General features: G+C 37.1%; 1 protein-coding gene across 7 annotated transcripts; it reads right to left on the bottom strand.

The window, feature by feature from the left end:
• Positions 1 to 24: 24 nt before the first annotated feature.
• Positions 25 to 25,890, bottom strand: slc44a1b (solute carrier family 44 member 1b). 7 transcript variants are annotated; one of them, XM_084430124.1, is made up of 16 exons: positions 25,765 to 25,890; positions 22,574 to 22,663; positions 19,288 to 19,430; positions 15,438 to 15,574; positions 14,050 to 14,143; positions 13,781 to 13,950; positions 13,369 to 13,458; positions 11,755 to 11,921; positions 11,480 to 11,666; positions 10,520 to 10,688; positions 9,805 to 9,961; positions 7,932 to 8,015; positions 5,890 to 6,027; positions 3,721 to 3,957; positions 2,273 to 2,377; positions 25 to 339 (listed from the first exon to the last, which is right to left on the bottom strand). In XM_084430124.1, the coding sequence occupies exons 1-16, from the start codon at positions 25,882 to 25,884 to the stop codon at positions 316 to 318; spliced, it is 2,112 nt and encodes a 703-aa protein (XP_084286250.1). In that variant the 5' UTR covers positions 25,885 to 25,890; the 3' UTR covers positions 25 to 315. The 7 variants fall into 7 exon arrangements, 6 of the variants coding, with proteins under 6 accessions (XP_084286250.1, XP_084286251.1, XP_084286252.1 ...); XM_084430125.1 differs by having other exon boundaries at positions 2,300 to 2,377; XM_084430126.1 differs by lacking the exon at positions 25,765 to 25,890 and adding an exon at positions 23,564 to 23,879.
• Between the last annotated feature and the right edge of the window lie 777 nt (positions 25,891 to 26,667).

Raw genomic sequence — 26,667 nt, 5'->3', positions numbered from 1 at the left:
TTTTGTTATGAAAAAATTGACAATAAAAACAGTGATTCTAGACATTATTAATACTGTGTTTCACTAGATGGCAACTGTTTCTTTTTTTTTTTTAGTCTTATAAAAAGGACATCACTACGAAAAATGCATCAGGCTTTTTAAAATATGCAGCGCTCCAATATAAAGTGCTTCATTACATTGTTATTTCATTTTTTTTTTACAGTTTCTTATTAAAATATTGTATTCCCTGGAGTGAAACCATAGTAAACATGTTACACATTGGTAAAAATAAACATTTTGGAATGTCTTTTAAAAAGTCCCATGGGCTGATTTTGGTCAAGCGGAGCTTGTCCCGGGAGCCTACAGGAAAGAAAGACGGCATTAGTCCCAAACAAACCAACAACCATTCATCTGATCTGGATCTGGAGGAGTTAGTCCACTTCATCAGTTTTCAAGGAGCAGAATGCCATTAAAAGCAGGTGTGAGAAGCCATGCTTATTGAGAGGGTGTTATGATGGATGGTAAAGGCTGTCTTGAAACCAGATTCTCCCCTCTAAAACACACCAACAATATTAATAACAACAGATTTCAGGAACACAGAGAGTATATGGGTAGTTGACAAATAATGCAAACTTCTAGTGTTAAATATAATGCGAAGAGTTTAGGGTTAAATAAGATGTTTGACCCAAAAACGAACATTTTGAATGTACTTTTTTTTTTTTTTGTCCAGCCAGAGACTTTCATACTATGAACACGTTTGGAACAACATGAGACATATTTCATTTTTGGGCCAACTATCCCTTTAAATAGTCTTGTGGAGTGACAAACGATATTTTAGTGGTATTAAAAAAGTTTTTTTTTTTTTTTTTTTTTTTTTCTAAAATGCTATTTTAAAGGCTCCTAATTTTGTTTTGGAGGTCTCCTACAATACAATGAATCCAAAGTAAAAAAAATTAAAATAAAAAATAATTTCTCATAATATACATTGCAGCATCACCTCATTTCTCACAGTGAAATGGTTCGATAAAGGATTCAGTTTCTCTAAACCCGCCTTACCGAGAGACTACTCTTCTCTGATTGGTCAGATATCCTTTGAAAGTGAATGTGGATTTGCTTTCGCAGTGCTGAAAACATGTCGACAACACGCACCAAACTCTTCCAGTCTCAGCTGCAACCACAATGTTTGAAGGTCAAAGTAGACGTGGTTCGCGGCGGGCAGCCAATGAAAGCCATAGGCTGGAATTATGCAAATTTGTTTCAAACCTACGCAAGTTCGAGAAGGAAATATGACTGGAATTACTGACGACTCGTTACAGGCGGTTCAGAATCGGTTTTAACTTTGATCTTTAAAACTTTGCAGAGCTTTTACATTCACAAACAGTAATATTACACACTACACAGAGGGTAATATCCGAAAAAGCACTTTAAAATAAATATTCTGTACCATCTCTCAATTAGTATTATAATAATAGAAAAACAAAGTCATCCTACAACACACTGACTAGTCGATTTTGAGAATCTTTAATAGCACGTCACACAAAAGAACCTGGATCAACATTTCATGTCAACGACCCATATACAGTCAGTCCCAATATTATCTTACTAAACAAACTAAACTGACCCAATAGTATTTTGATAGTTTAAACTCACGATTTGCAGTGGTTTATCCAGTCAGCCAAGAGTGTCACCAGCTAAATTGCTAACTAAGAATTGTGGAGAATTCTTTTATATTATAGATCATATTATGACCATCGATGTGAGAGATAAAGTCTTTCCCTTCCTCTCCTCCTCTTGTTTTTCCAGCCTGGCAGTTTCAATTATCTTTCCTCCGAAGAGCAACATGGTGTTTTTAAGGCCACGGATATATCAGTAGAGTTTATAGCCGCCATATGAGTTCAAGACAGTCAGTAAAAAAAGAAGAGGCAAAAATGGAATGGAAAAAAAAGATGAAAAAATGAAATAAAAATAATAATCCACTGATAGAAAAATAGATGCTCATGCTCTGTTAGTGCGATGCATAGAAAGATGGATGAAATGATAGAAGGAGGGGAGGAAGCGTTAGTCAGCATGCGGCAACAGCCACGGGTGTGTTCTGGAGCAATGTGACCAGGAAGAAGAGGGTGGAGGTGGGCAGGCAGACAGACAGGAAGATGATCATGTCTTGTGTGAGGCACAGCACCAGATTGTGCTCCGTCAGGGCCCAGTCCACCAGCACACACAGCAGCAGATAGTACAGGTGGAACTCCTGGAGCTCCTGCCACTCCGCCCCTGCCTCACCCACGTCACCACTCACCATGGCCTTAACCTCCGTCAACTCTACCTCTTCCTTGGGACGGGCGCGCTTGCTGCGCCCCCGCTCCTCCATCGCCATTGACCTCCTGCTGTTCTCCACAAACTCCTGCAGGAGATGAAAGAAAGAAGTCAATCTACAGTTCCGCACACCTAGAGGCTTTTTCACTCTAGGTTTGATTTCTCAGTCTGAACTCATGTTTGATTTACGTAAGAAGCATAAAGACATTCTAATGATAATTAATCACGTTTTAATTCCCAAATTCTCATTACTGTCCTCTTTTTACATATTTTAAATATATTATAGATAGATAGATAGATAATTATATATTAGGTTCATACAATATTTTTGTAGACAGTATTTGTTGTTCTGCCTTTTGTACTGATTTAAAATAATCTTCACAGTATTTTAATACATTAAAATAACTTCATGACAGTAATGAGAATCACCACTGAGAATAATATGAATTACATTTTAATTATAAAACATATGGATGCATGATCAACAAAAAAACTGTTTAAAAAAAAAACTTTTTTATTATGAAAATATTATCCAAATGCAAATGGGACCTAAAGAATGGACCTAAAATGTTATTCAAAGCTTTATTTACAATTATATTTTACAATATATATATATATATATATAATTTTGAAAATCTGTTCAAAAAATAATGTTGTTTTCAATTCCAGTAAAACAAATCATAATTTCCACTTTACCTTGTTGAATGACGAGTTTGTGAAGTAAATGATGCGTAACCAATAGCAGATCGTTTCCACGAATTGTCAGATCGTTTTCAAACCAACTGCAAATAGTATTCCACATTTCTTACACCAGAAGACCATTTTCAAGCAGACTAGGGCACAGTTCCTTAATTTGCAGTTGGAAAACGGCTTTCCCGCCCAAAATAAAACCGTTCTGAATTGATGCCAGTAATTGAAAGACTGAACACATATCTTTAACCAAAGAAGCTCTCAGAAGGAAAGCAGTTCCAAAGTCAGTTGCTGTGCTGCAACCTTTACGGTTAGTGACTTTGCATATCTGGAGGGCTGTGATTCTGTGCAGCACCTCAAGGCTCAAGCCTTCTCTTTTGATTTCACAAAGCTGTTGGCTACACGATTTGGCTGACTATGTGAAAAGGAGAACGCTTTCATAAGAGTGCACAAGAAACCAGCCTTGTGTGAGTTTTTTTCCCCCTTGCAAAATCAACCAGCTTTTCAAAACAAAAGGTGAAAGTTGTCCAAGAGAGAATATCTGGGACACCATCTGAATCTTAAAATATTAACGTATCCAGGCCAGCAGAGAGCCTGCATTCAAAAGAACGAACGAAGCTACAACACAAATCAGAAACGTGACTCAGATGGCAAGTGCGCTCTCAACACTGAGACTATTTATGGTGACAGAAGGAGAGATTGCACAGATAGTCTGCAACCTTTTCTTCAGCGTCGACTCACCATCAGGGCCTTGTCCATGTAGAACTCCCTCCCAGGTGTGCCATTGTTGTATTTGGTGTCGATGGCAAAGCAGAGGAAGAGCACGTCCACTACGATCTCGAAGATGGACAGGAAGCAGTGTGCCACCAGGAACGCGAACAGACACACGATGATGAGCGGCAGGACCCACTCGGTGTAATCCCTCTGATAGTTCAGCGCTAACACCCCAGCGAACGCCGTGCACGACACGATCAGGATCTGCACGGTACCCAAACGCTCAGTTAGCAGCTATAACAACCAAGGAAGAAATCCTACTGGAAAGATTTTGGTTTACAGCATGGGTTGCTTAACCATCAAGGCGTTCTTGGTAAACCAGCTTCATCAGAATGATGGTGAAACGGCTTAACCGAGTCACATTCTGTTAGCACGAGTACACTGGTCCAGCCCATCGGTGTCCAAACTCGGTCCTGGAGGGCCACTGTCCAACTTGCCTCAACACACCTGCCTGGAAGTTTCTAATACGCCTAAAAGACCTTGTTTACCTGGTTCAGGTGTGTTTAATTGGGGTTGGAGCTAAACTTTGCAGGACAGTAGCCCTCCAGGAGCAGGATTGGACATCCATCCACACCAGCACATCCAGCATAACCAGCTTGAACTACCATGATAATTCATGCAGATCTAAATTTTGTTAGCTTGTGACTTTTAGTTCATGTCTGTTTGAGGCCATAAAAGTTTTGAGGCCATAAAAGTTGACAAATAAAACTTTTAGCAGCAATTTAATCATTTAAAATTTAAAATGAATTAGAAATATAACCTAAAACTAAATCTGGCCTCATTATTAAAACTCTTTTCATGAGTGACCTTTTTTTAACTGTTATGCTGGATGTAGGACATACACTACAATTCAAAAGTTTGGGGTCAGTAAGATTTCTTTGAAAAAGAAATGAACACTTTAATTCTGCAAGGATACATTAAATTGATCAAAAGTGACAGTAAAGACTTTTTTAAAGGCATTCAAATAAATGCTGTTCTTTTGAGCTTTCTGTTCATTGAAGAATCACGGAAAAAAAATGTATCACGCTTTTCACAAAAAAAAGAATATTAAAGGATAATTCCGGTATTTAACACTTTGAGTCTATTTTGTAGTTTGTTTTGGATGATGAATGGACTATTTTAGAATTGCCCATGACCGCTTTAGAATGGGAGTCTATGGCCATGCACAAACATGTCCTTAAAACAACCCTTAACGTTCGTTTTCAAAACTGTTCAACTCACCGAGTGGTTAGTGGTGTTCGTTGATGTTCCAAAACAAGTAGAGTAGCGAAATACAGTTTCTGTTGTGTTTTATTTGGCATTTTGTAAAATCCCATTGATTTCTGTTGGAGGACTCATTGCTCGTTGATATGACTGCGCTACCGGGAACGGAAAAGACGCTTCAGACTCAAATATCGAGCGGAAGTTTAAACGCGGTTGTGAGGTATCTGAAAAAATAGTTCCACTATAGAAAAATAAACGGATTGAAATCATACACTGCGCCGATATATTTGTTTTTAATCATCAACGAACACCACTAACCACTCGGTGAGTTGAACAGTTTTGAAAACGAACGTTAAGGGTTGTTTTAAGGACATGTTTGTGCATGGCCATAGACTCCCATTCTAAAGCGGTCATGGGCAATTCTAAAATAGTCAAAAAGTCGAGACAGGAACCATTGTCAAAATTTCTTTGTCCACCACTCTTGTTCATCCAAAACAAACTACAAAATAGACTCAAAGTGTTAAATACCGGAATTATCCTTTAAGCAGCACAACTGTTTTTAACATTAATAATAAGAAGAACTGTTTTTTTGGGCCCCTAATCAGCATATCGGAAATTTGGAATGATTTCTAAAGGATCATGTGACACTGAAGTCTGAAGACTAGAGAAATTATGCTGAAAATGGAATAATTTATCACAGGAATATATTGCCTTTTAAAATATATTAAAAAAAATTTGAAAAAAGTTATTTTAAATTGTAATCATATTTAACACATGTAAATGTTTTACTGTATTTTTGATCAAATACAAACTTGAATGGTAGTGTATGTCAACATACAAAAGAAAATGGCACTCCTCAAACCACTGAATGAATCATTTATAGTTCTTCTATATAATATTCAATACTACTATCAAAACTCATCTGTCTTTCACCTTGCCCAGGAAGAGAACGAAATCTCCAACGGTGTTGATGGTCGCCACCCTAAGAGCGTTTTCCACCAGGATCATGAAGGCATCACGGGCCGAGGTGCAGAAACTGGTGCTGTTTATGGCAGTCGCCGCATAAGCATTCTAGAAACAGATTACAAGAATTAATAGATCAATAAGTCCCCCTGTAGTCAATAAATGTATCCCTTAAAACTCATCTTTGATCACTAAAATTACATATTGAAATGTTTTTTTCCTGTGAAAATAATTTCTTCATGCCTTAAAATAGCTTGAATGTAACTCTAAACCCTTGCCTCATTTAGTATACGTGGAACCATGAATATGCAAATTAGTCCCCGCGTCCATCAATCACACGAGCTCAGAGATCTACTCGGTCAACTTTACTGTAGTAAATGCTGCACAATGGCATGTGTAAATACTGGTTTAATTCAGCTCTATATGTTTGAACCAGAAACTGTTTCAGAAGAAGAAGTGGAAGAGTGAATTATACAGGCTCTTCTATAAGTCGATGTATTAGAATAGTAATGCGTTTTATGTATCGCTCTCTACAACGTCAGACACATAACGGTAACTAATATGATTAGCCTTCGGCTTGACTACATTATCAAACAGCTAATAATTGTGTTGCTAATGTTACACAAACCAGTCCCTCCAGTTTTTCGCGATTCCGCGATCGCTGAATACAACGCAAAATCGCAAAAAATTGCAATCCTGCATAATTCCTAATTTAACCACAAAATAATCACAAAAATTAAAAAGACCTCACAAAACATTCAATTATAATCACCCAATTGAAATATCTCTAGTTTAATTAAAGTTTCAATACATTTTTACGTGGATACAGATGTTGCGGGAAAAGGGGAAACTCCTTTTCCTCGATTTACTGAAGCCTACAATGTAAAACGCATTTTGCAGCTGCACAGCTAGCACAGTGAGTGTCTGGCTCACTCATTGGCTGTGCTGCGGCAACTGCACATCCAATGGCGCGGGCGGGCGCCAATGAGCTAGCATCACGCCATTACACGTCAGAGCCCGCCAAGGGGGCGCGGCCTTAGCCTATATTAGTCCCCGAAAAACGCCATTATAGCAGGTTTAACGACTGTAGCGACAATGACAACTTGCCAGGTTACTATAGTGCGGCCGGCTATGCAATACTCGTTCCCTACTCTCAGGGAACTGAGGTTACGATAGTAACCGGGTAGTTCCCTTTCGAACGGTCACTTCGTATTGCGTAGCTATACGCAGTGGGGACGCCATGCAAAACGCCGCACTATAAGTAACTGGTTGCCTTCTGCAGCTCAGGACCCCTCAACTCAGGATTTACACACAGTTCTACAGTATAAATTACTACACCTGCTGTTAATATTTACATAGGTCAGATAGAAAAATTGCTTGTAAAAGTTAATTTGATGAGACCAAAATAAACAAGCTTTATGTTTGTGATTTGTGTCATGTATGACTATTGTGCATCAATACTATTATGGTAAATGTGATGTCCTAATTATAAAATATAAAAATTGCAAATTTTTTCAAAAATTTCTGGAAATTACCACCACAAAATCAGTCATTTTGATTGCAAAAATCACACAAAAAAAAAATGTTCCAATTTGCCATCTCAGAGTCAGACAGCTGCCTTCTACCAATCAGCATCCTTAGAAACACTTTGAACAACTCAGAGAGTCAGGGGAGAAAGGCATGGTTCATCATAACATCGTAATATACATCATATATATAATTCACCCGATTTTCATATCAACAGAAAAATATACTGGGATAACCTGGCTTCTCTTGAACTTTGCATCATAGTTAATGATATGCTAAAGCCCGCCAGCCCGTTGAAGTGATTGGTTACAACATGTTTGTGACGTAGAGAACAGGGGCGATTTCAAACCGTGTTTTTGAGACCGTCTTTGGTTAACTGCAGTTTTAAGGAGAAAATACTCAGAAATGGGTTTGTCTTAAAGCATATTAAAAACACCACATAGACAATTTCTACCTCAATTTGCAGTATCCATTAACTGACCTACCTGATTCAGATAGTTGAGGCACTTCTCCAGACACCACAGACAGCAGATACAGGCCTTCAGCATGCAGCGTGCACAAGCGTTTTCCTGTGGGGCGCGTAACATGGAACAGAATCAGAGCGAGCGCAGATGTTACCCACAGTGCATGTCTGTTGCACATTTGTCAGCCACTACCTTAATGCTCCAAATCTGCCTCTATAAAGCTGGTGCTGATATCTATTAGAGTTCATTATATTCCCAAGATCACTAGCCATATATCAAGTAAATGATAGTTCTCCAAAGTGGACCCCGAGAGGACAGTAATAAATAACTTGCAGCATTAACTTCAAAAGATACCCTACTAAAACACAAGAAAATACCAAAGTAAGTATTTAGAAAAACATTTTCAGACAAGAAAAGTTTTTCAGTTTAAGCCATTCTACAGTATATATAAAGTATATAACTAGTAATCTTCAAGACTGCATGAAGTCAAAATTGAGCATATTTACTGAAGGTGGTTTCATTGTGCATAATTTATCAGTAAATTAACACTCAGACACCCCACGACACTTGGAATATACAGCACGTGTCACACAGGGTCATTTTGTGATACTTTTGTGTCTTTTTGATGCTGGTCGCTATTCAGTACCATTATATGGACGAGTGCAAGCAGGACATGTAAAAAAAAAAAAAACCTCCTTTTGTGGTCCATTAAAACAACACCTGGCTGAGTAAATAGTGGCTTAATTGAAATATTTGGGTGAACAATCCCTTTAACTGAAATACAAAATTTTTATTATAAAATATTAAATTATAAAATATAATATAATTATAAAATATATAAATTATAAAATATATTTTTTTAAACACATTTTATTTCAGCTAGTTGCCAAGGCAACATTTCTCATGTTTATTTAGTTTAATTTGAAGTAACTAAAACTAATAAATAATAATAAAAAAAAAAACACATACATATTTAAAACAAAAAACTAAAAAACTAATTAAAAATGACACAAAAAAAACACAACACAAAATTGCTAAAACTTTAAAATTAAATAAAATAAAATTTTAATATAAAAATAAAATCTAATTAAAATAATATGAACAAAAACTATAATAGTATATGAATAAAACTGAAAGAACACTGTCTCTACCACGAAAGGACTTAAATGCAAAAAAGTGTTTTTACTATTTTTAGTATTTAATACTAGCATAATACTCCTAGACAACATCTTAAGCCGGGTGCACACGGTGCGATTTTGGCCGTCTGAGACAAATTTAGCAAATCCCTAAAATAATCATCTGATCCTATGCTAAAAGTCTTTGATCGTTAGTTTGCCATGTTCACCGTCAGCCGATTAATGACCGTTGCGATCAAATTTTATCTCCGACGAAATTCTGGCAGTGTCAGAAGATTTGACTCACAGTCCTGCAGTGTGACTTCTCCTACGACGACCGTCAAATTGTCTTTATTTTTCAAGATAAGCCGTGACCAAAATTAACATTTGAGATTTCTTTGTAGCAACCATTTCAATCCCGCGTGTACTGCAGCTCACATCACCGAACGCGTCATTGATTGATGATGTAAAACTCCGGACGAGTGCGTCCGCTTTTAACGCGTCTTGACTGTCGTACAGTTTGACATTAATGACAACTGAAATCTTATAGTGTGACATGGCTTTGTACAGTCTGACAAGCAACAATCGTAAAGGACGATAATAAATCGCACAGTGTGCACCCGGATTTACTATTAGTTATTAAACACTTTCTTGTGCTAATGAAAACTGCCTGCTAAAAGCATAAACATGCATGACGTCAGTTAAGATTCTTGCAACAAGAGAGATTTGCAATTTAGATCCAACAACCCAAAGACACGTAAAGTGAGCTGTGACCTTACCTTGCCTTTGAGCTGGTTGTGGATGTACATGAGAATGAGGCGTGGGATCTTGACGAGGGTGATGATGAAGGAGCCCTTGGCCACAGTGCCCAGGTGATACCGCACCAGACGCAGCACTGATGACAGGATGGGTGTCACTGGGAGTTTGGTTTTGTCCCTGGATGGATATGAAATAAATTACTCATCTCTCAAGGTTATAGCTGTGAGATATTTTAAAAACAACACCATGAATGCAGGATTAGTCGAAGAAAAATGCAATTATAGATTTAGACTTATTCCAGATTATTCAAAGTAATTTCAAATAATGTGAACCAATATAGTATTACAAAATAATAGTTGTTGTTTTAATGGCTAAGTTGCAACCTCGGCGTCTGTTTTCAGGCCTTCCCACTTGCCAGCGCTGGAAAGCTTTTCTAATAACGCGGGTTCTAAAGCTCTTCTTCTAAAGAAGCTTCTTGTGATATTCCTCTGAGCTTTTCTCTTTTGTAATGTCTCTCAGCCATCTCTTTCTTCAGTTCAAATCTCCCTCTTGCTCACTCTCTCTCCTCCCCCATCATGATTGGACACGCCCCCTACTGCCGATTGGCTACAAGTGTGTCGTGCTGCTCGGTCCGATCCACTTTCAACAGCGTTTTTCAGAAATCACTTGCTGCACCTTTAACAACAAAATGTTGACCAGTGGCATTTGAGAACATTTTCCATTAAAAATACAGACCTTGTGAAATAGTAGGTTACCACAGCACCGGCTACGGTCATCTGCTGACAGGCCAGGATGAACTCACTAATCCAGATCAGTCCCACTGCGTGGTACCAGGTCATGTACTGCAGCCCTCCTGTGAGCCTGAACTCAACCAGCCCAGTATCCTCATTCTTCTCCGGGTTCCCTGTGGACAGGACAGAGATTTTTGCTTTTAAAGAACTTTCTGCAATAATAACACACCTTCAAAATGAAAACAAGGTGCCCAAGCAAAGTCGGCTAATTTGTGGAGCAGTACGTAAATGTCCCACATTATCTGTGCAAAATGACAGAAGGCTATTTTAAGCCTTTTACACATTATGTCCTGACAAAAAAAATGCAAAGCAAAGCAAAGCCTAAAATTAAATGAACATGCCATTTTCCATATCTGCAGTTCAAAGTACACATTAATACGTTTTCAAAGGGATAACCTGCATAATAATATGATGAGTGATAGTATAAATCTATTCTGTTTAATCTGTTTTTAAGCTTAAATATAATTTAAACTAAATGGAATGTTTTTAAGTGAAATCAGATTTAGTTCTTTTTGAAACCTTTTGAATATAAAAAAGTAAAGTAACAATAAAATAACAAAATAGAACAAAAGAAATATAATAGAAACAAAAATTAAAACAGAACAGAGCAGAGCAAAATATAAAAATGGTTTTAGTACATTGCAAGTTAGCATTTAAACCAAAACCAAGAAGTCTGGCAACATTTTCCCACCCTCAAATCATTCCATTAACTATTTAACTTTCTTTCTTCCTTGGAAAACAAAATGGAAAAAGTTAAAACAATATTAATGCCGCTTTTTCCCTAAACACGGAAAAATGATGGAAGAAAGAAGCATGTAAAATAAATTTAGGAGCAAAATAAGGGTAGTTAAATGACTTTTACGGTGAAATATCCCTTTAAAACCCACAGACATCTTCATCTCACCTGTGGTGCCGAGAAAGAGGAGGACCATGATCCAGTAAACCCAAAAAAGAGAAAGAGCGAGGAAGGTGCAGAAGGGCTGCAGTGCCAACAGTGGCAGATGGATGAACACTTTTCCTGCCACGTGGAACAGGGCGATGGTCAGGGCAACCCTCTTCCTCATAAACAACATCAGAAGCAACAAAATTCCCTGCAGGAGCAGAAAGAGGGAAATTTGCAGCATGACACAGCCAAAAACACCAGCCATATTTCATATCCTCTTTTCTTGGAGAGCTTACAGTGAACACAGTTGCTGAAACTGCGTAGATGAGCAGTCCTTGAGCGTGGTCTTTGGTGGGTTTCATGCCACCGTTGGGTTCTTCTGTTTCCCTCAGGTCCTTAGACATGGTCTCGTTCATCGTCATTCTGTAGTCTATATATAACCACCACAGAACGCTGGTGCCTCCTGAGAAAGAACGCATGCCAAATTCACATTCAACACTGCAAAAACAGGGGTAAGCCTACAATAAAACACACTGTGTTAATGGTGATTCACCTTTGTTTGGGACTAGATTACTGTGCATCCTTTTGGAACAGATACATAATAATAATATTGGCTGACAGTCAATATGATCACATGAAGAGTGATCAAATAAATCTATACCGTGTAGTCTGTGTTTCAAGCAAAAATACAACTCGCACTAAATTTTGGAAATGGAAGTAAAAATCAGACATCAAAAACTATAAGTAAATTACAGTATTAAAGGGATAGTTCACTTTGAAATTAATTTTTGATATGTTTTAGCTTACCTCAAGGGCATCCAAGATGTAGGTGTCTTTGTTTCCGCAGTAGTTTCAATTTTGATATTTTTAGGTCAAACCGTTCTTGTCTGTCAGTCATATAATGCAGGTCGATGGTCACTGTCTCAAAACCCAAGCACAGAGTCCAAATTAAAACAATTCCCCATCGTCCAAATTAAACAATTCCCCATCGTAAGTACACATTGATGGCCTAAGACACGAAACGAGCGGTTTGTGTGAGAAAACGAACAGTATTTATATCGTTGTTATCTCTTGAACACAGCACACGTCCAAATGATCTGACGGCGCGGGCGGGTATAGATATATAAATAGATGTCGCCTTGGCTACGGTTTCGTTCCAATGAACTGCAGTAGCGAAGGCGAATTGTTTAATTTGGACGATGGGGAATTGTTTTAATTTGGACTCTGTGCTTGGGTTTTGAGACAGTGACCATAGACCTGCATTATATGACTGACAGACAAGAACGGTTTGAAACTACTGCGGAAAAAAAGATGGATTAAGATGGATAATTGTACTTATAATAGATATAGATAATAGTACTTTTGAAACCGGCAAAGAATATAGTGTTTGAGAAAAATAACTAAAAACAAAACCAAAGAAAACTAAATCAAATAAAATAGAACAAAATTATAAAATATAATTAAAAACAGACGATAACAAAATAAAATAAAACAAATTAAAATGTAACAAAAGTACAATAATAAAACAATAAAATAAAAATCTAAACAAAATACAATAGAAAAGAACAATGTAAAATAGCAATATTAAATATAAAAATATAACAAAATTATAAAATACAAAATAATATATAACAAAATAAAATAGAACCAAGTAAAACAATAAATAAAATAAAATCATATCAAATATCAGACGGACATGATCATTAAAACCTGCTAACTCTGGGTGATGCTCATATGGTCACAAATGTATTGTGCATCCCTATTATCCTTGACAACTGGCTAAACTGTTTAATTAATCAGATTGCCCTATTGTGCTATTTTGCACTCAGGAATAGTACGTGCAAATGAAGAAAGAAAGAATGTTATTTTCAGCTCAGGAGGTGAGAAAAGATCAGAGAAAGCAGACTTGCCCAAAGAACCCAGAACCACCATTGCAGTGAGGATCCAAACCAGGACAGCAGAGATGTAACGAATGATCACCATGAGGATCATAGACAAAACTGCAGCATGCACAAAACAGGATCAGCCGTTAGAGGAAAATCTGATTTTCTTCATCTAAAAACATTGTATTATGGCATTAAAAGTGTTGCAAAAGTTGTTTCATGTTGCCTTCGTCTGATAGTGGCTCAGAACACTGCAATAATTACAATAGTGAGCCTTATAATTAGATGCTTGTTTGTTAATGCTTAATAGTATAGTATCCTTGATTTTATATGGATATCAGGGACCGTAATTATCCATTTCAACTCATTTTACAGATAAAAACATATAAAGAAAATGTAATCTGAGCAGCAGCAGCAGCCAGAGAGAGTAGACGTTTACCTAACGCCAGCAGACACAGCCCAACAATGATCTCTTTGCTGGCCGCCACCCCGGCAATCAGCCTGTTTAACATGCTGTTATCACTGACAAACGTGACCACCGCTTCAGCAAACTTAGCATAGCAGGAGATATCCACAGGCGTGCAGCGGTTAAACACTGGAAGAGCTTTGCTGCAGAGATAGAAAAGGCCAGAGGATAGAGGACAGATCAAGGGGGAAAAGAGCTGCGCTTTACAGGGAGAGTTTGTTTGTCAAGAGTTTGTTTCATACCTCTCTGGTACTGGAAGTTTGGGACACTTTTCGAAGCGCTCGGGAAGTTGTGGGTACTTATGACCAGGTAACTCGTACGAACAAAGCTCGGACCCTAAAAGAGAACAAAAAGATGCATTATACACACAACATCATCACCCCTATAATACTAGCTCATGCTAACTTAAAGGGATGGTTCACCCAAAAATAATAATGGTCATTTACTCACCCTCAAGTTGTTCTAAACCTATATGAATTTCTTTGTTCTGTTGAGCACAAAAGAAGATATTTTGAAGGATGTTGGTAACCAAACAGTTGCTGGCCCCCAATGACTTCCATTCATTTTTTAGAACAACTTGAGGGCGAGTAAATAATGACAGAATTTTTATTTTGGGGTGAACGATCCCTTTAAGGTGGACAATAAGTCGAAACAATAAATTGAGATTACTCTCAATAAGAGGAAGCAAACTTCACTAGGTGACCCGACTAGCTTTAATCAGGTTGACCAAAATGGTCAGGCAAAAAAATTAAAACAAACATTGCTCCAAAAAAAATAGATATGGTGTTGTAACACATACTGTTCAAAAGTTTGGGGTCAATAAGATTTTCTTGTTCTTTTTTGAAAGAAATTAATTGGCTACTTTTATTCAGCAAGGACACATTCAGTTGATTAAAAGTGACAGTAAAGACATTTATAATGTTCAAAGTGATTAACTAAAAATATATATGTTAGATGAATAAACATTTTTAAACTTTAACTGAAATAAGTAAAAAAAAATTACTAGAACTAAATTAAGCTAAACAGAAACAATATTACTAAATTACTAAAATCACACTGATATCAGCTGTCATCAGACACTGGTTTAGCTGGTTTTCAGCAGGAATGCGAAATGATATATTAAGGTGACTAATTAAATCAGTTAACTCACTACGCATTTAATATGAACGTGAACTCCAAACACATAATGAACTGTCCTCATAAGCAGATGCACAGAAAGGACAGAGAAAGTCCATGTCTCTGTGTGGGAAACAATGATGTCATTCATATTCCCGCTTGGTGTCAGATGGAACGTGTCAAACCCTACAGACAGCAAGACTGGACTGTAAACAGCAAGATGGGTCAGTGGAATCTTTGTTTAGGCAACTCAACCGGGTCTTACTGGCTATGCCTGACAGGAACATATGTCTAAATCTATGTGTGTGTGTGTGTGTGTGTGCGTGTGTGTTGCTCTTGTTGGAGCCCCTGAGAAAAGAAGAATGTGAAAAGACACACACTGGGGGTCATGACCATATATGTATAAGGAACGCCTTTGTCTTTCCCATGGGTAGATGTCCAGTCAGTGTCCTGGCATTATATCTGTGACGATGACGTTACATGCCCACAATAGCTAACTGGGTGATCAACTCACCATTCATCATGGCAAACCTCTTGAGGTCGTAGTAAGTCGCCAGTTCCTCGGTAGGACACTGTGACACGCACAGCGCCATGGATTTAATCTTCCTCTGAATGATGTCTATGTTGCATGGATCCAGGAAAAAGACGAAGCTGTGAATAAAACCACAACAAAGTCTCATTTTTCAAGACAGGAAAAGTACATAACCTCAAATCTGATGACAAATGAAATACCAAAACAAGATGTTTATTTCATGGAGTCTGATACCACAGTGGGACTTAAAACACAGCATTGTGCGATAAAGATCAACTCTGAACAGCAGATATTTTTGGTCACAGGACCGTTCAGCCCAGTTTTTTGGCAGAGGGGAACTGAGAGTTTGTTTATGAGCCAAGCCTCCTCTGTTGCTGTGGCTTTACTTCATCTTTTCCTGTGGTGTGAAGTGGGCACGGTGCCCACGCGGGGACGAGGGACCCATTGTCTTGTGTGCTCAGCACAAAAACAGACTGTCAGTGGCAGGGGACGCACGCGCTTGAAGAAAGAGCACTTCAGCATCAGCACAGATCCTGTCAAAACGGCCTGGCCACAGAAGAGGTTTACTGTACAGAGCCCAGACCTGTCCTCGTGGAAGTCTAATGTGAAAAGATTTGACAGGAATAGCATTCAGATATGCAAAATACAACTTCAGCCATCTATAACTGGTTGAGATTTTACAATATAAGATTATAGATGGAGACAGAATTAATGTTATAGGTTTTTTTCTAGAATCATGAAAATAAAACAAAATTTACAGGGACAAAACAGAATTTCTTGTTTTATAATAAAGGCTTAATTTACTTACATAGACAAGAATATTCTTTTTTTATAAGAAGTCTCTTATGCTTACCAAAGCTGCATTGATTTAATCAGAAATACAGTAAATATTATTACAACTTGAAATAACTCTTTTCTATTTGAATATATTTTAAATTGATCAAAATTGACAGTAAAGACTCTCTTTTTTTTAATTAATGCTGTTCTTTTAAACTTTCTATTCAGCAAAGAAAAAATATTAAGCAACAGCTATTTTCAACAATGATGATAATAATAAGAAATGTTTCTTGAGCAGCAAATCAGCATGTTAGAATGATATCTGAAGGATCATGTGACACTGAAGACTGGAGTAATGATGCTGAAAAACTTATTACATTTTAAAATACTTTCAAATAGAAAAAGGTTCTTTTAAATTGTAATATTTTACAATATTACTGTTTTTATTGCAGCCTTGGTGAACATGAGACTTTGAAACATGATCATTTTTTACAGACCCCAAACTCATTTTGATATGTGTCTGTTTCACAGTTCATCAGGGGTACAATTACAATTTTCACATTTGAATAGATAATTTTATGTTTATGATAAAAAAAAGTTCTTTGCTATTCAGCCTTGATGAAAATATGAGTTAAAAATGATAGCCTTTGAGGACAGTAAAATGATGTCAGTTGCCCATTAAATCTTTTGTGATGAGCAGAGATTTATGTTGGCGTTTCACATTAGTAGTTTTTTCATGAGGGTGATGTTGCCTGTGTGTGATTTAGCACATGTCCAGGTGTTTGCGTATCCTATTACAGCATATATCTTGGAGTAATTGCTTCATTTATTCTTGTTTTAAAAGAGACAGATGTGGTAAATACCACCTAGAGTGAGCTATTCCTACAGGAAGGTGTGACTGCTTATTTCTTCTCATCTTCCTCTTATTATAGCTTTATCTCTGGCTCAAAATACAGAACCACTAGAGATGTGCAATCACCCCTGAGCAGCACTACATACCCTCCATATCATTCTCTCTTTATACACAGACACACACATCGCCAACCTAGGCTCATTGGAAATATGTGCCTCTACCTAACATACCTATACATACAATTCACTGCACACCTTAGGCCAGTGGTTCTCCAAAAAAACACCCCTACTTGATTGCTGTACTGGATAAAGTACATGCTTGGGATGTAACTTTGTGTGTGTCAGGAGGCAGACTGAGTTAGCAAGCTAATGTTGTTAGCAGTGCAAAGTTCAGCTGGTTAATGCACTTAGCTTAGTTTTACTTTCTCAGCTTCTAATACCATGATTCAGCAGGCCGCTCCCACTACCCATGATCCCTCACTTTATTCATCTCTGTTTAATGGGGTTATTGTCCATCTTTTCCTCTCATGTATTTCATTGTGTTTATTGCATGCTGTAAAGGTTGTCAGTAGTTTTTGTGCAGCAAGCTTTGGGTTAGATTAGGCTCAGTGGTTATTTTCGTTTCCTATGTTGTCTACATGAAAATTATATTTTACAGGCCTAATATTTTGTTCTTATCCCGAAAGTCTGCTTATTATGCTGTTCCAACTGTCTAGCACTCAAGTATAGTGTGTGGTAACACATTGGGTCTTTCCCGCCATTTACGAATCTTCCATAATTTATGACACATTCTTTCCCCGCCATTGACGGAAATTTCCGGCAATCTGTGTTTTACTGTTATACCGTAGGGGGCGCTATTACACATCTTCTGAAAGAGTACAGAATCTCCGGGTCAAAACACCGGTGAAAGAGAAGCAGAAACAAGCGCTCACACAATTCAAAATAAAACAGACATTCCAACATGGAACGCACATTTCAAAGTAGAATAACTGGCTGTAGCACTGTTTTTCGGAGAAACAAGTATGTGAACTTAGCATGTTTCCTAAATCTCATACAAACTATGATAAATTTGTGCTTTAGTACAGTAAAAAAACAATTTTTACATAAGACCTATATATGTAAAAGACCTCTGGTTAGCAAATTCCAGTGTAGCACAGTCCACACTTTAGTTCATTATATCGGGTCAAGTGTCTGAATATGTAAACATGGGAAGACATGTTAATATGGGTATAGTTATGATAAAACGAGCACTTTTTGCATCATGGTTTTCATAAAGTTTGGGGTTAGTGAGATTTATTTCTTTGAATAAAGTAATACTTTTATTCAGCAAGAATGCGTTAAATTGATCAAAAGTGACCGTAAAAATACATTTATAATTTCAAATGTTCTTTTGAACTTTTTATACATCAAAGAATGTAAAAATTTTGATTTCCGAAGAATCATGTGACACTGAAGACTGGAGTAATGAAGCTGAAAATTCTGATTTGCTTTACATGAATAAAGTACATTTTACTGCATCCTTGCTGAATAATACAAAATATAAAAAATTAAATAAAATCTTGCTGACCCCAAACTTTTGAATAGAAGTTTACGTTGACAATTCAATTATTTCATCCTACGTCTTATAATACAAAGGTAAACCGCATGCCCTCCGCCAGCACAGCCATCTCACAGCTCCAGCAAGACATTTTCAGGCCATTATTAACTTCACGTCTTCTCTGACAAGCCAGAGAATACTCCACCAAATGAATCACTCTGCCTTGTGATGAGTCAGATCTCAGACCCAGCTCTAAAAAACTACATACAATTCAGTTCAACCACACAGGAGAGCCAAAAAACGTAATTTGACAGCTCTACAAATGAAATAGCCTGCAATACCTGTCTTTCCTGCAGGCTAGCACCCATTAAGGGCTGCACACTGTGACAGTACCCGTCCTCGGGGCCAGTACTGAATTATTCAAGGCACTGTGTGTGTAGCTCAGATAGTCCTCTGCCATCTCGAGGTGAAACGCCAGCCATTTGACATTTGCATTGATGTGATAATCAAAGGGCAAGGAGCTGGAGCGCTCTGATTTCAATGCTGACCACTTTACGACGGAGAAAAAACGGTTGTGCACTGAGGATGAGGAGGAGGTGAGGGGATGGTGTGTGCGGGTGTATACAAAACAGGTCAGAGAGAGGGATGAAAGGCGAGCTGACTCACTTTCTGTCAAGATGGTCGAGACCGCTCAGCCGGACCCCTTCGATGGGCTCGTTGCGTTGGCCGCACGTGTTCCCGTAGCTGTCATATCCGAAGACGAGCCGCGCCGCCCCTCCAGTTGCGATGGTAAACCCACAGATGCCACACTGGAATGAGAGTGAATTAGCAGGAATCATGGAAAGTGACTGTTTAAAATAACTACAGGCAAAGATGTGGGAAAAGCTCCTTTGCAGCAAAGGCTAAAAACTGTACAGGATTCATCAAAACCTACAAAAGTTTCACCACTAAATGAAGAGATTCCAGTGAGTTTCTTCATTTGGTTAAAAGTCAGCAACCAATCAGAAACTATTTGATGTACTATACAGTCATGTGGAACAGGATTTTGAAGCAGTGAGATTTCACACTGGGTGCAGGTACCCTGCAAAACACCACAAAAATAGAAACCAAGTGACGCTCATCGTGGCTGGTTTGGATGAAAACTCAGATTGTAGCGTTAATAGCTTTATTGCATTGCACTGGTTAGGACATCTAGTTCGATGTCAATGTGGGACGTGTAGAGCTTGGGACGTGTTTGTCAAGACCAGATGAATTAAAAAAGAAAAATCACAAGGTGACAAAACCCTACATATCAAAAAGGTCATTTAAAGCAAAAAAGCTGGGCCATTAAATATTTATGCAGCGCCATCCTGAAAAAAAAGTCTTGAATGAATTAGTATGGTGGTAGAATGTTGTATTATATGGCTATTTACTAAATAAATGAATTGACATTAATTATTGCTTTCAGTTATTTATTCTATTTTTAAGTTATTTTATTGTTTTATTATAAGAGAAGAAAGAGACTGTCGAGTCAGTGTCCAGGAACATTGAACTCCACTTCTGCTTCACATCATAGTCCTGATTTGTCTGTCTGATTATGTTACAATGACCATCTGCTTGTACACTGTCCTGCTTATCAAAAATAATACATAAATGCATGAAATACAGTAGAGCTGCACGATTATTAGTTAAAAGATTGCAATCTCGATTCAAACACCCACGCGATCTAATTCCTAATTGACAACAATTCGCCTGTGTCTATTACAGTTTTTTCAACCACACAGTATCATTGTTTCTGTCTTACAAACATTATCACAGAAGTACTGGGATAAAAGTGAATAGTTTGTATATAAACACTGATGTCTACGGCAGTGGGCAAAATAGACCAAATGACCATTTGAAAGTAACTTGAAGCTTCAAATAAAGATTGTATCGATTACATTGTTACACCAGTAGGTGGCGACATGTTACTGTTAAAATCTTTATTCGTCATGGAATTATTCATTCAAGAGATTCATAAAAAAACACTGATTCATCTAGCAATGAAACAAGTGAAGTCTTTATGAGTGAGTCATTGAATCATTCATTCAACCTGATTTTTTTTAAATAATCAATTTAAAATTATTTGAACATTTATTAAATAGACAGCAGCAATTAACATTTTGTCAGAATCTCTAGTAAACTACGTTATTTTTAGTTGTCTATTCAGAATTGTGGGAGAATCGTGATCTCTATTTTTATCTGGAAAAATTGATTCTCAATTTATCCAGAATCGTGCAGCTCTAAAATACAGTTATACAGTGTTGCCCTGGACACCTGTCATTAACATCTGACTGTTGAATGCCATGACTAACCGATCAGGGGTTCCTGTGCAACGACGTAACTCGCTGCTTAACTACCATAGTACGATGCATCGTTGAAGAAATCAATTAGCTAGTCATGAATGGTTCCCGAAACCGGACTGTCGCGATTTTTTTCCGTTCAACCACGTTGGTTAATAATGTCACGCAGGTAATAACTTTTTTTAACTGATTCGTTTGAGAATGAATTAATGCAAGATTTGTTGCTATAAATTACGGACATGGCATCTGAGGACTAATTCTCTTTTTTCAATCATAGACTCGTTCTTACATACCATTCAAAAAACGGCTCTTTAAATCTCTTGACAAACTAAAAGACGTAATTTAAATTTGTGTATATTCGAAATGAAAGATAGATTGTACTGAATGTCAGCTTGCTTATTTTGCTTCAGATAAGGATTTATTAAGTTTACATGTCATAAAACAAGAAACTCCAACTTCCAACCACACCAATGCTGTTTGAGAAGGTTCGTTGGAACTGTGGCTTCAGAAAACGCCGTCTCGTTGAACTATTCTATTAAACTATTCAACGATTTTTTTGTTTAAAATAGAGATCACGATTCTCCCAAAACAAAATTACATAGGTTGAGGTTCTGACAAAATCTTAATTGATGAAGTCTATTCAAAACATATTTAAAGCAGAACTCGGCAACTCTAGCGAACTCTAGTCACTTCTTCGCTGATTTTCCCTTTTGTTGTCGCATGTTTTCCCCACAAGCTCCCCCTACAGCTGTGGGGCGTATATTTCCCAACACGGTCGTAAAAAAATCACTTGCGGCGGCCTCCTCCCCCTCTCTACCGCTGCTCATGTGCGTTTGTTTTGATCGGAGGAAGCCAACTGTATCGTGTGGAGCTATGTCTACCGAGGTGGGTAATACATCATACATGCGTGTGTGTTTATGTCGTGTTTCGCGCTCGTTCTCGCTTCTCACGAGACTTCCAATTTCTATCTTGCCGGGACGGTAGGCCCCAAGTTGCAAGGTTGGTTTTCCGCCTGGGAACGCTGGGGGGAGCGGGGAAAGTCACCAATATCACCAGAACAGGTTGTTTAACCATCCAAATGATTTCTAGACAGTTTTATTAAGTTAAAAAAGTTACCAAGTTCTGCTTTAATTCATTTGATTTGTAAAATTTTTGTATGGTTTGAATGCATGATTCAATGAGTCACTCATCAAGACTTGATTCATTACTGGATGAATCAGCATTTTGGAATGAATGATTCAATGACAAATGCATTTTTAACAGCCACTTGTCGCCACTTACTGGTGTAACAATGTAATTGATGCAATCTGTATTTGAAACGTCAAGTTACTTTCATAAGGTGATTTACTCCATTTTGCTCGCTACCATAGACAACAGTGTTTATATCCGAACTATAAAGTTTTATATGTCAAAGGTTTAATAGACAGCCGAAACATTGTCGTTCAGGAATTAGATTGGGTGGGTGTTTAAATTGAGATCACAATCTTTTAATTATGAATTGTACAGCACTAGTACCCATATACGTAAATACACAGTAACATGAACACGTGTGACCAGAAGCACCTTCATAACATGCATATACGAACATAATATTGTATATAAATTATGAATAAAGTGAATTGTTGATTTACCATTCCCACAAGGAACAACGTAAATAACAGGAACCACGGCAGATCCGTGCAGCTTCGGTCCTCCAAAGGTTTCCATTCTCTTTTTGTCCTCTGCAATACAAAAACACAGTGCTTCATGTTCAGTCATGCTTAAACTGATTATCATATGATTCAAATGAAATGCCTTCACATTAATTATAAGGTGATTAAGAATGTCTACTGATTTATTTATTTTTATTAATTGGTTTTTAAAAATTGTTTACTAATAAATCATGCCTTTTGGTAAGTCTTTTTATAAAAAACAAAGTCTTTTTTTTTATGATTAATAATAATTGTATTATTTGATTATTATTATCTTATTATTGTCTATACTTCAGAGATTAGTAATGAATAATACATCTATTGTTGTATCAAAAAACAATAATAGAACAATAAATAAAACCTGTATTATTTATCGGTTATGAAACATTTAAACATAAAATGAATCATAAAAAATGACATCAGTCAATCTCCTCTTTACATAGCTATTTAACACGCTCCAAATGTTAATTAGTAATTTCATATGAATGTAACAGATGTTACAAATGTAACCTGTCAAAACGTACATATTCAAAAATCAATTTCACAAAACGAGCATCGGCCATATATATCCAATTATAAGTACCTTTGTGTAACCAGTGTGTTGTAAAGGACAGCAGTCCCTGTAAACATGTTTACTAACACACTACACAGTGTTATGAAGACCATCAGTGTGCTGCTGACAATGGTCTAACGGTTCGTCTTTTCATGCACAGGCGATATCGACATATAAATGTCATGGTCAAATGTATTAATCGCTATGTGCGGCCGCATAGGACATAATAATAGGATTAAATGCAGCGCAAGAGACAGTCCAGCACTTCACTAGCCCGTCAAAGGCGATCAGCCGTGAAACAATGGAACAATGTATCGACACATCCTCTCGAGATTCGACACACTGTATCGCGTATTGTCGCGGCCAGCATCGCTTACCTCTGCGCTTTCACAGCATCCCATTGCCGGAGGGAGGTTAGGACCGCAAAAAAACTAAACGCTACACCGCAGGAAAACAATAACTCCAACTTGCAGGGAGTTGACGGTGTTTTTTACCCTGCATTAATCGCGCGCGTCGATCACATGAATCTAATCGGAGGGCTTTCCCCGGATACACTGCATAATAATATTTGTTCGCTCCTCTCGCTCCAGGTAAAAGGGATTATTACTTTAGGATTTATCGCCCAGCACTTCCTGGTGGGTTGAGCAGGTGTAGCCGGAAAAGAACGGCAGCCGTCCATTCACAGCACGAGCTGGATGAGGCGGAACGCGCGCTGAATGAAGGGATGCTGGAGGAACCCGGGAACTTTAAACCGCTCTGCTTTCATTCGGGAATACAAAAAAAAAAAAAATAGATATTTTTTTATGGGCTTTTAAATTGATGTATTTGTATTTTATTAATAATCTGTGTTGTACACATAATAGCTTAATCATATTTTAAAACAGCTTCACTGCTTATTTTGAAGAAATAATGATACAACATTATGCAAAACTGTATGCCAACATTTCTGACCTTAAGCACGACTAAAATATCAGAATGAATTCAGAATTATTGTTCATCCTTTTTAATGATGTTTCCAATATAGTTAAGTTACTACAGGTTCTCACATGGAAAACCTGGTAATAGAGGCAATTTTTTTCGAAATTTAAAGGTAGCCTATTGAAATTTCGGTAGCACTTTATTTTACAGTCCTGTTCCGCATGTATATGTACTTATTATAGTAATTACAATAACTGGGTAATAACTAGGTACTAACCCTGCTAACTTTAACCCATGTAGTTACCTTATATTACTTCCTTAGTAACTGTAAGTACACATACTGTAAAATAAAGTGCAACCAAAATTTCTATCAGATCTTTGAGTGCAATCTCTGATAAATCATTTTGAAAAACACTTTTATTTCTACAGCTGTAATGCACAAATCTGTACATAAGTCTTCTGTTCCAGATTTATACCACATTATAAAAACAAAATTCCTAAGTCTTATTTAAATGTTTTTTTTTCTGTTCTCGTGTCATAAATGTATGTGAATGTATGTATTTTTGTACGAAGAGCTCCAAAAAAAAAAAAAACACAACAAATTCCCTGTGTGTTTGCGCACACTTGGTGAATAAAGCCAAATCTCATTCTCAACACTAACAGCTCTTGTGTTTCATTCAGGAAACGCTGCCATTTAAATGCCACAATCATTTCCCGATTACCTACACCCAATGATCACGTGTGAAAACACTTGTACATAAATTGATCACTTAGAAATCAAAACTCAGTGTTTTAGAAGATATAAAATAGTTTTGAATGTAGTTTAGAGAAAATGAGCCATAGTTTAAGAAATTGTGTGTAAGCAAAAAAACTGTAATCATAAGAATTAATATCTTCTGGTTCTGGTGATATAAACATTTCTCTTTGGCTGAAAGTAAAAAAAATTTTTTTTGAAAAAAAATGGTTGGGCAATGCATTTTCCTACAGATTGCTATAAAAACAGGAGCGAAAGCTCATTGCTGCTTGACCACTATGAGCAGCACAAAAGCACAAACGTCAGTCCATATGGTCATCATCACCACCCAGTTGGGAATCTGCGTCACTGCTGCCTCTCAGTGTGCTAGTCACTGTAGAAACTACCCTAAAACACACACATTTATACAGGCACTCTATTAACACCCAAACTCTTCATACACCTTAACTGGAGATTATCTGCTTATCACAATTTTGGCTTTGAACACCAATAAACATTATTAGATTAATAGTAAATTACCATTAGCCTACTGCAATAAATTCATAGTATTTTTAAGAATAGTTTGAGAATTCCTGAAAACACAACTCTCAATGTTGTGAAAATGTCAAGCCAATAAAGTTTTATACAAACTTCCAAAGTTTCCAAACACTTTAAATTGTTGCCTTAATTTCTACTAAATCTAAGTGGTGCAAGTCGAGTAGAACTGACATAAATTATTGTGACAGGATTAACAGATAGATAAACAAATAAATATTCATTTGTATTGCTGTGTGACAGACCTTCCCCCAAGAAGAAACGAGCGCAAAACAGAGAGGAACTATTTTTTTTTTCGAAGCTCTATTAATCTTAGAAGTTCTATTAATCTTAGAAGTTCTAAACTCGTCAATTATAACAACTTTGTCCCACCTTTATCCTCCAGCTGGAGCTCGGGCGATAGGAGCTGGATGTTGACCGTCTCACCTCGCTCATCACAGCGCTCTGTCTGAGGGGTAAAGCCTCAGCCACAGAACAGCTGCATTGTTCCATTGTTCTCTGTAGTACCAGGGAGAGAGTGAACATAGTGACTTATTGTGTGTGTGTGTGTGTGTGTGTGTGTGTGTGTGTGTGTGTGTGTGTGTGTGAGAGAGAGAGATAGGGAGAAAAGACAAAGAAAGAGGAGGGGGAAACTCCTCACAGATTACTGTAAACAACATAAGTGATTTGGTTGACGAAACTGACTGTACTTGAATGTGTCTGTCCACTAGAGGGAGCTCAGACACAACAAATACAGTATGAATCAAAACGGGCAATTCTACTGGATTGCTTTCAAGATATCATTTTGTCATGTATCATTATATTTCAGATTTATACATAAGTTCAAAAGTTTAAGATCACAAAAAAAAAAGAACTTTTATTCAGCAAGCATGTATTAAATTGATTAAAAGAGAAGTTAAATACATCTATGTTACGATTTATATTTCAGATTATGCTGTTCTTTATGTTACCTTTTTATTCATCTATAGATCCTGTACACATGTATCACGGTTTTCACAAAAAATACAAAATAAAATACGCAGCACAACAGTTTTTAACACTGATAATAATCAGAAATGTTTCTTGAGAAGCAATTGAGCATATTAGAATGATTTCTGAAGGATCGTGTGATATGAAGACTGGAGTAATGATGCTGAAAATTCAGCTTTGCATCACAGGAATAAATTACATTTATAAATATGATAAAATGGAAGACAGTTATTTCAAATTAATATTTCACAATTTTACTGTATTTTTGAGCAATTATTTTTTACATAGGCCTATTTAATCATTTTA

This window comes from Rutilus rutilus (assembly GCF_951802725.1).
Source record: "Rutilus rutilus genome assembly, chromosome: 14".
Lineage (NCBI taxonomy): Eukaryota > Metazoa > Chordata > Actinopteri > Cypriniformes > Leuciscidae > Rutilus > Rutilus rutilus.
Note: the sequence above shows the minus strand (reverse complement) of the source record. Positions and strands in the feature narration are given on the sequence as shown.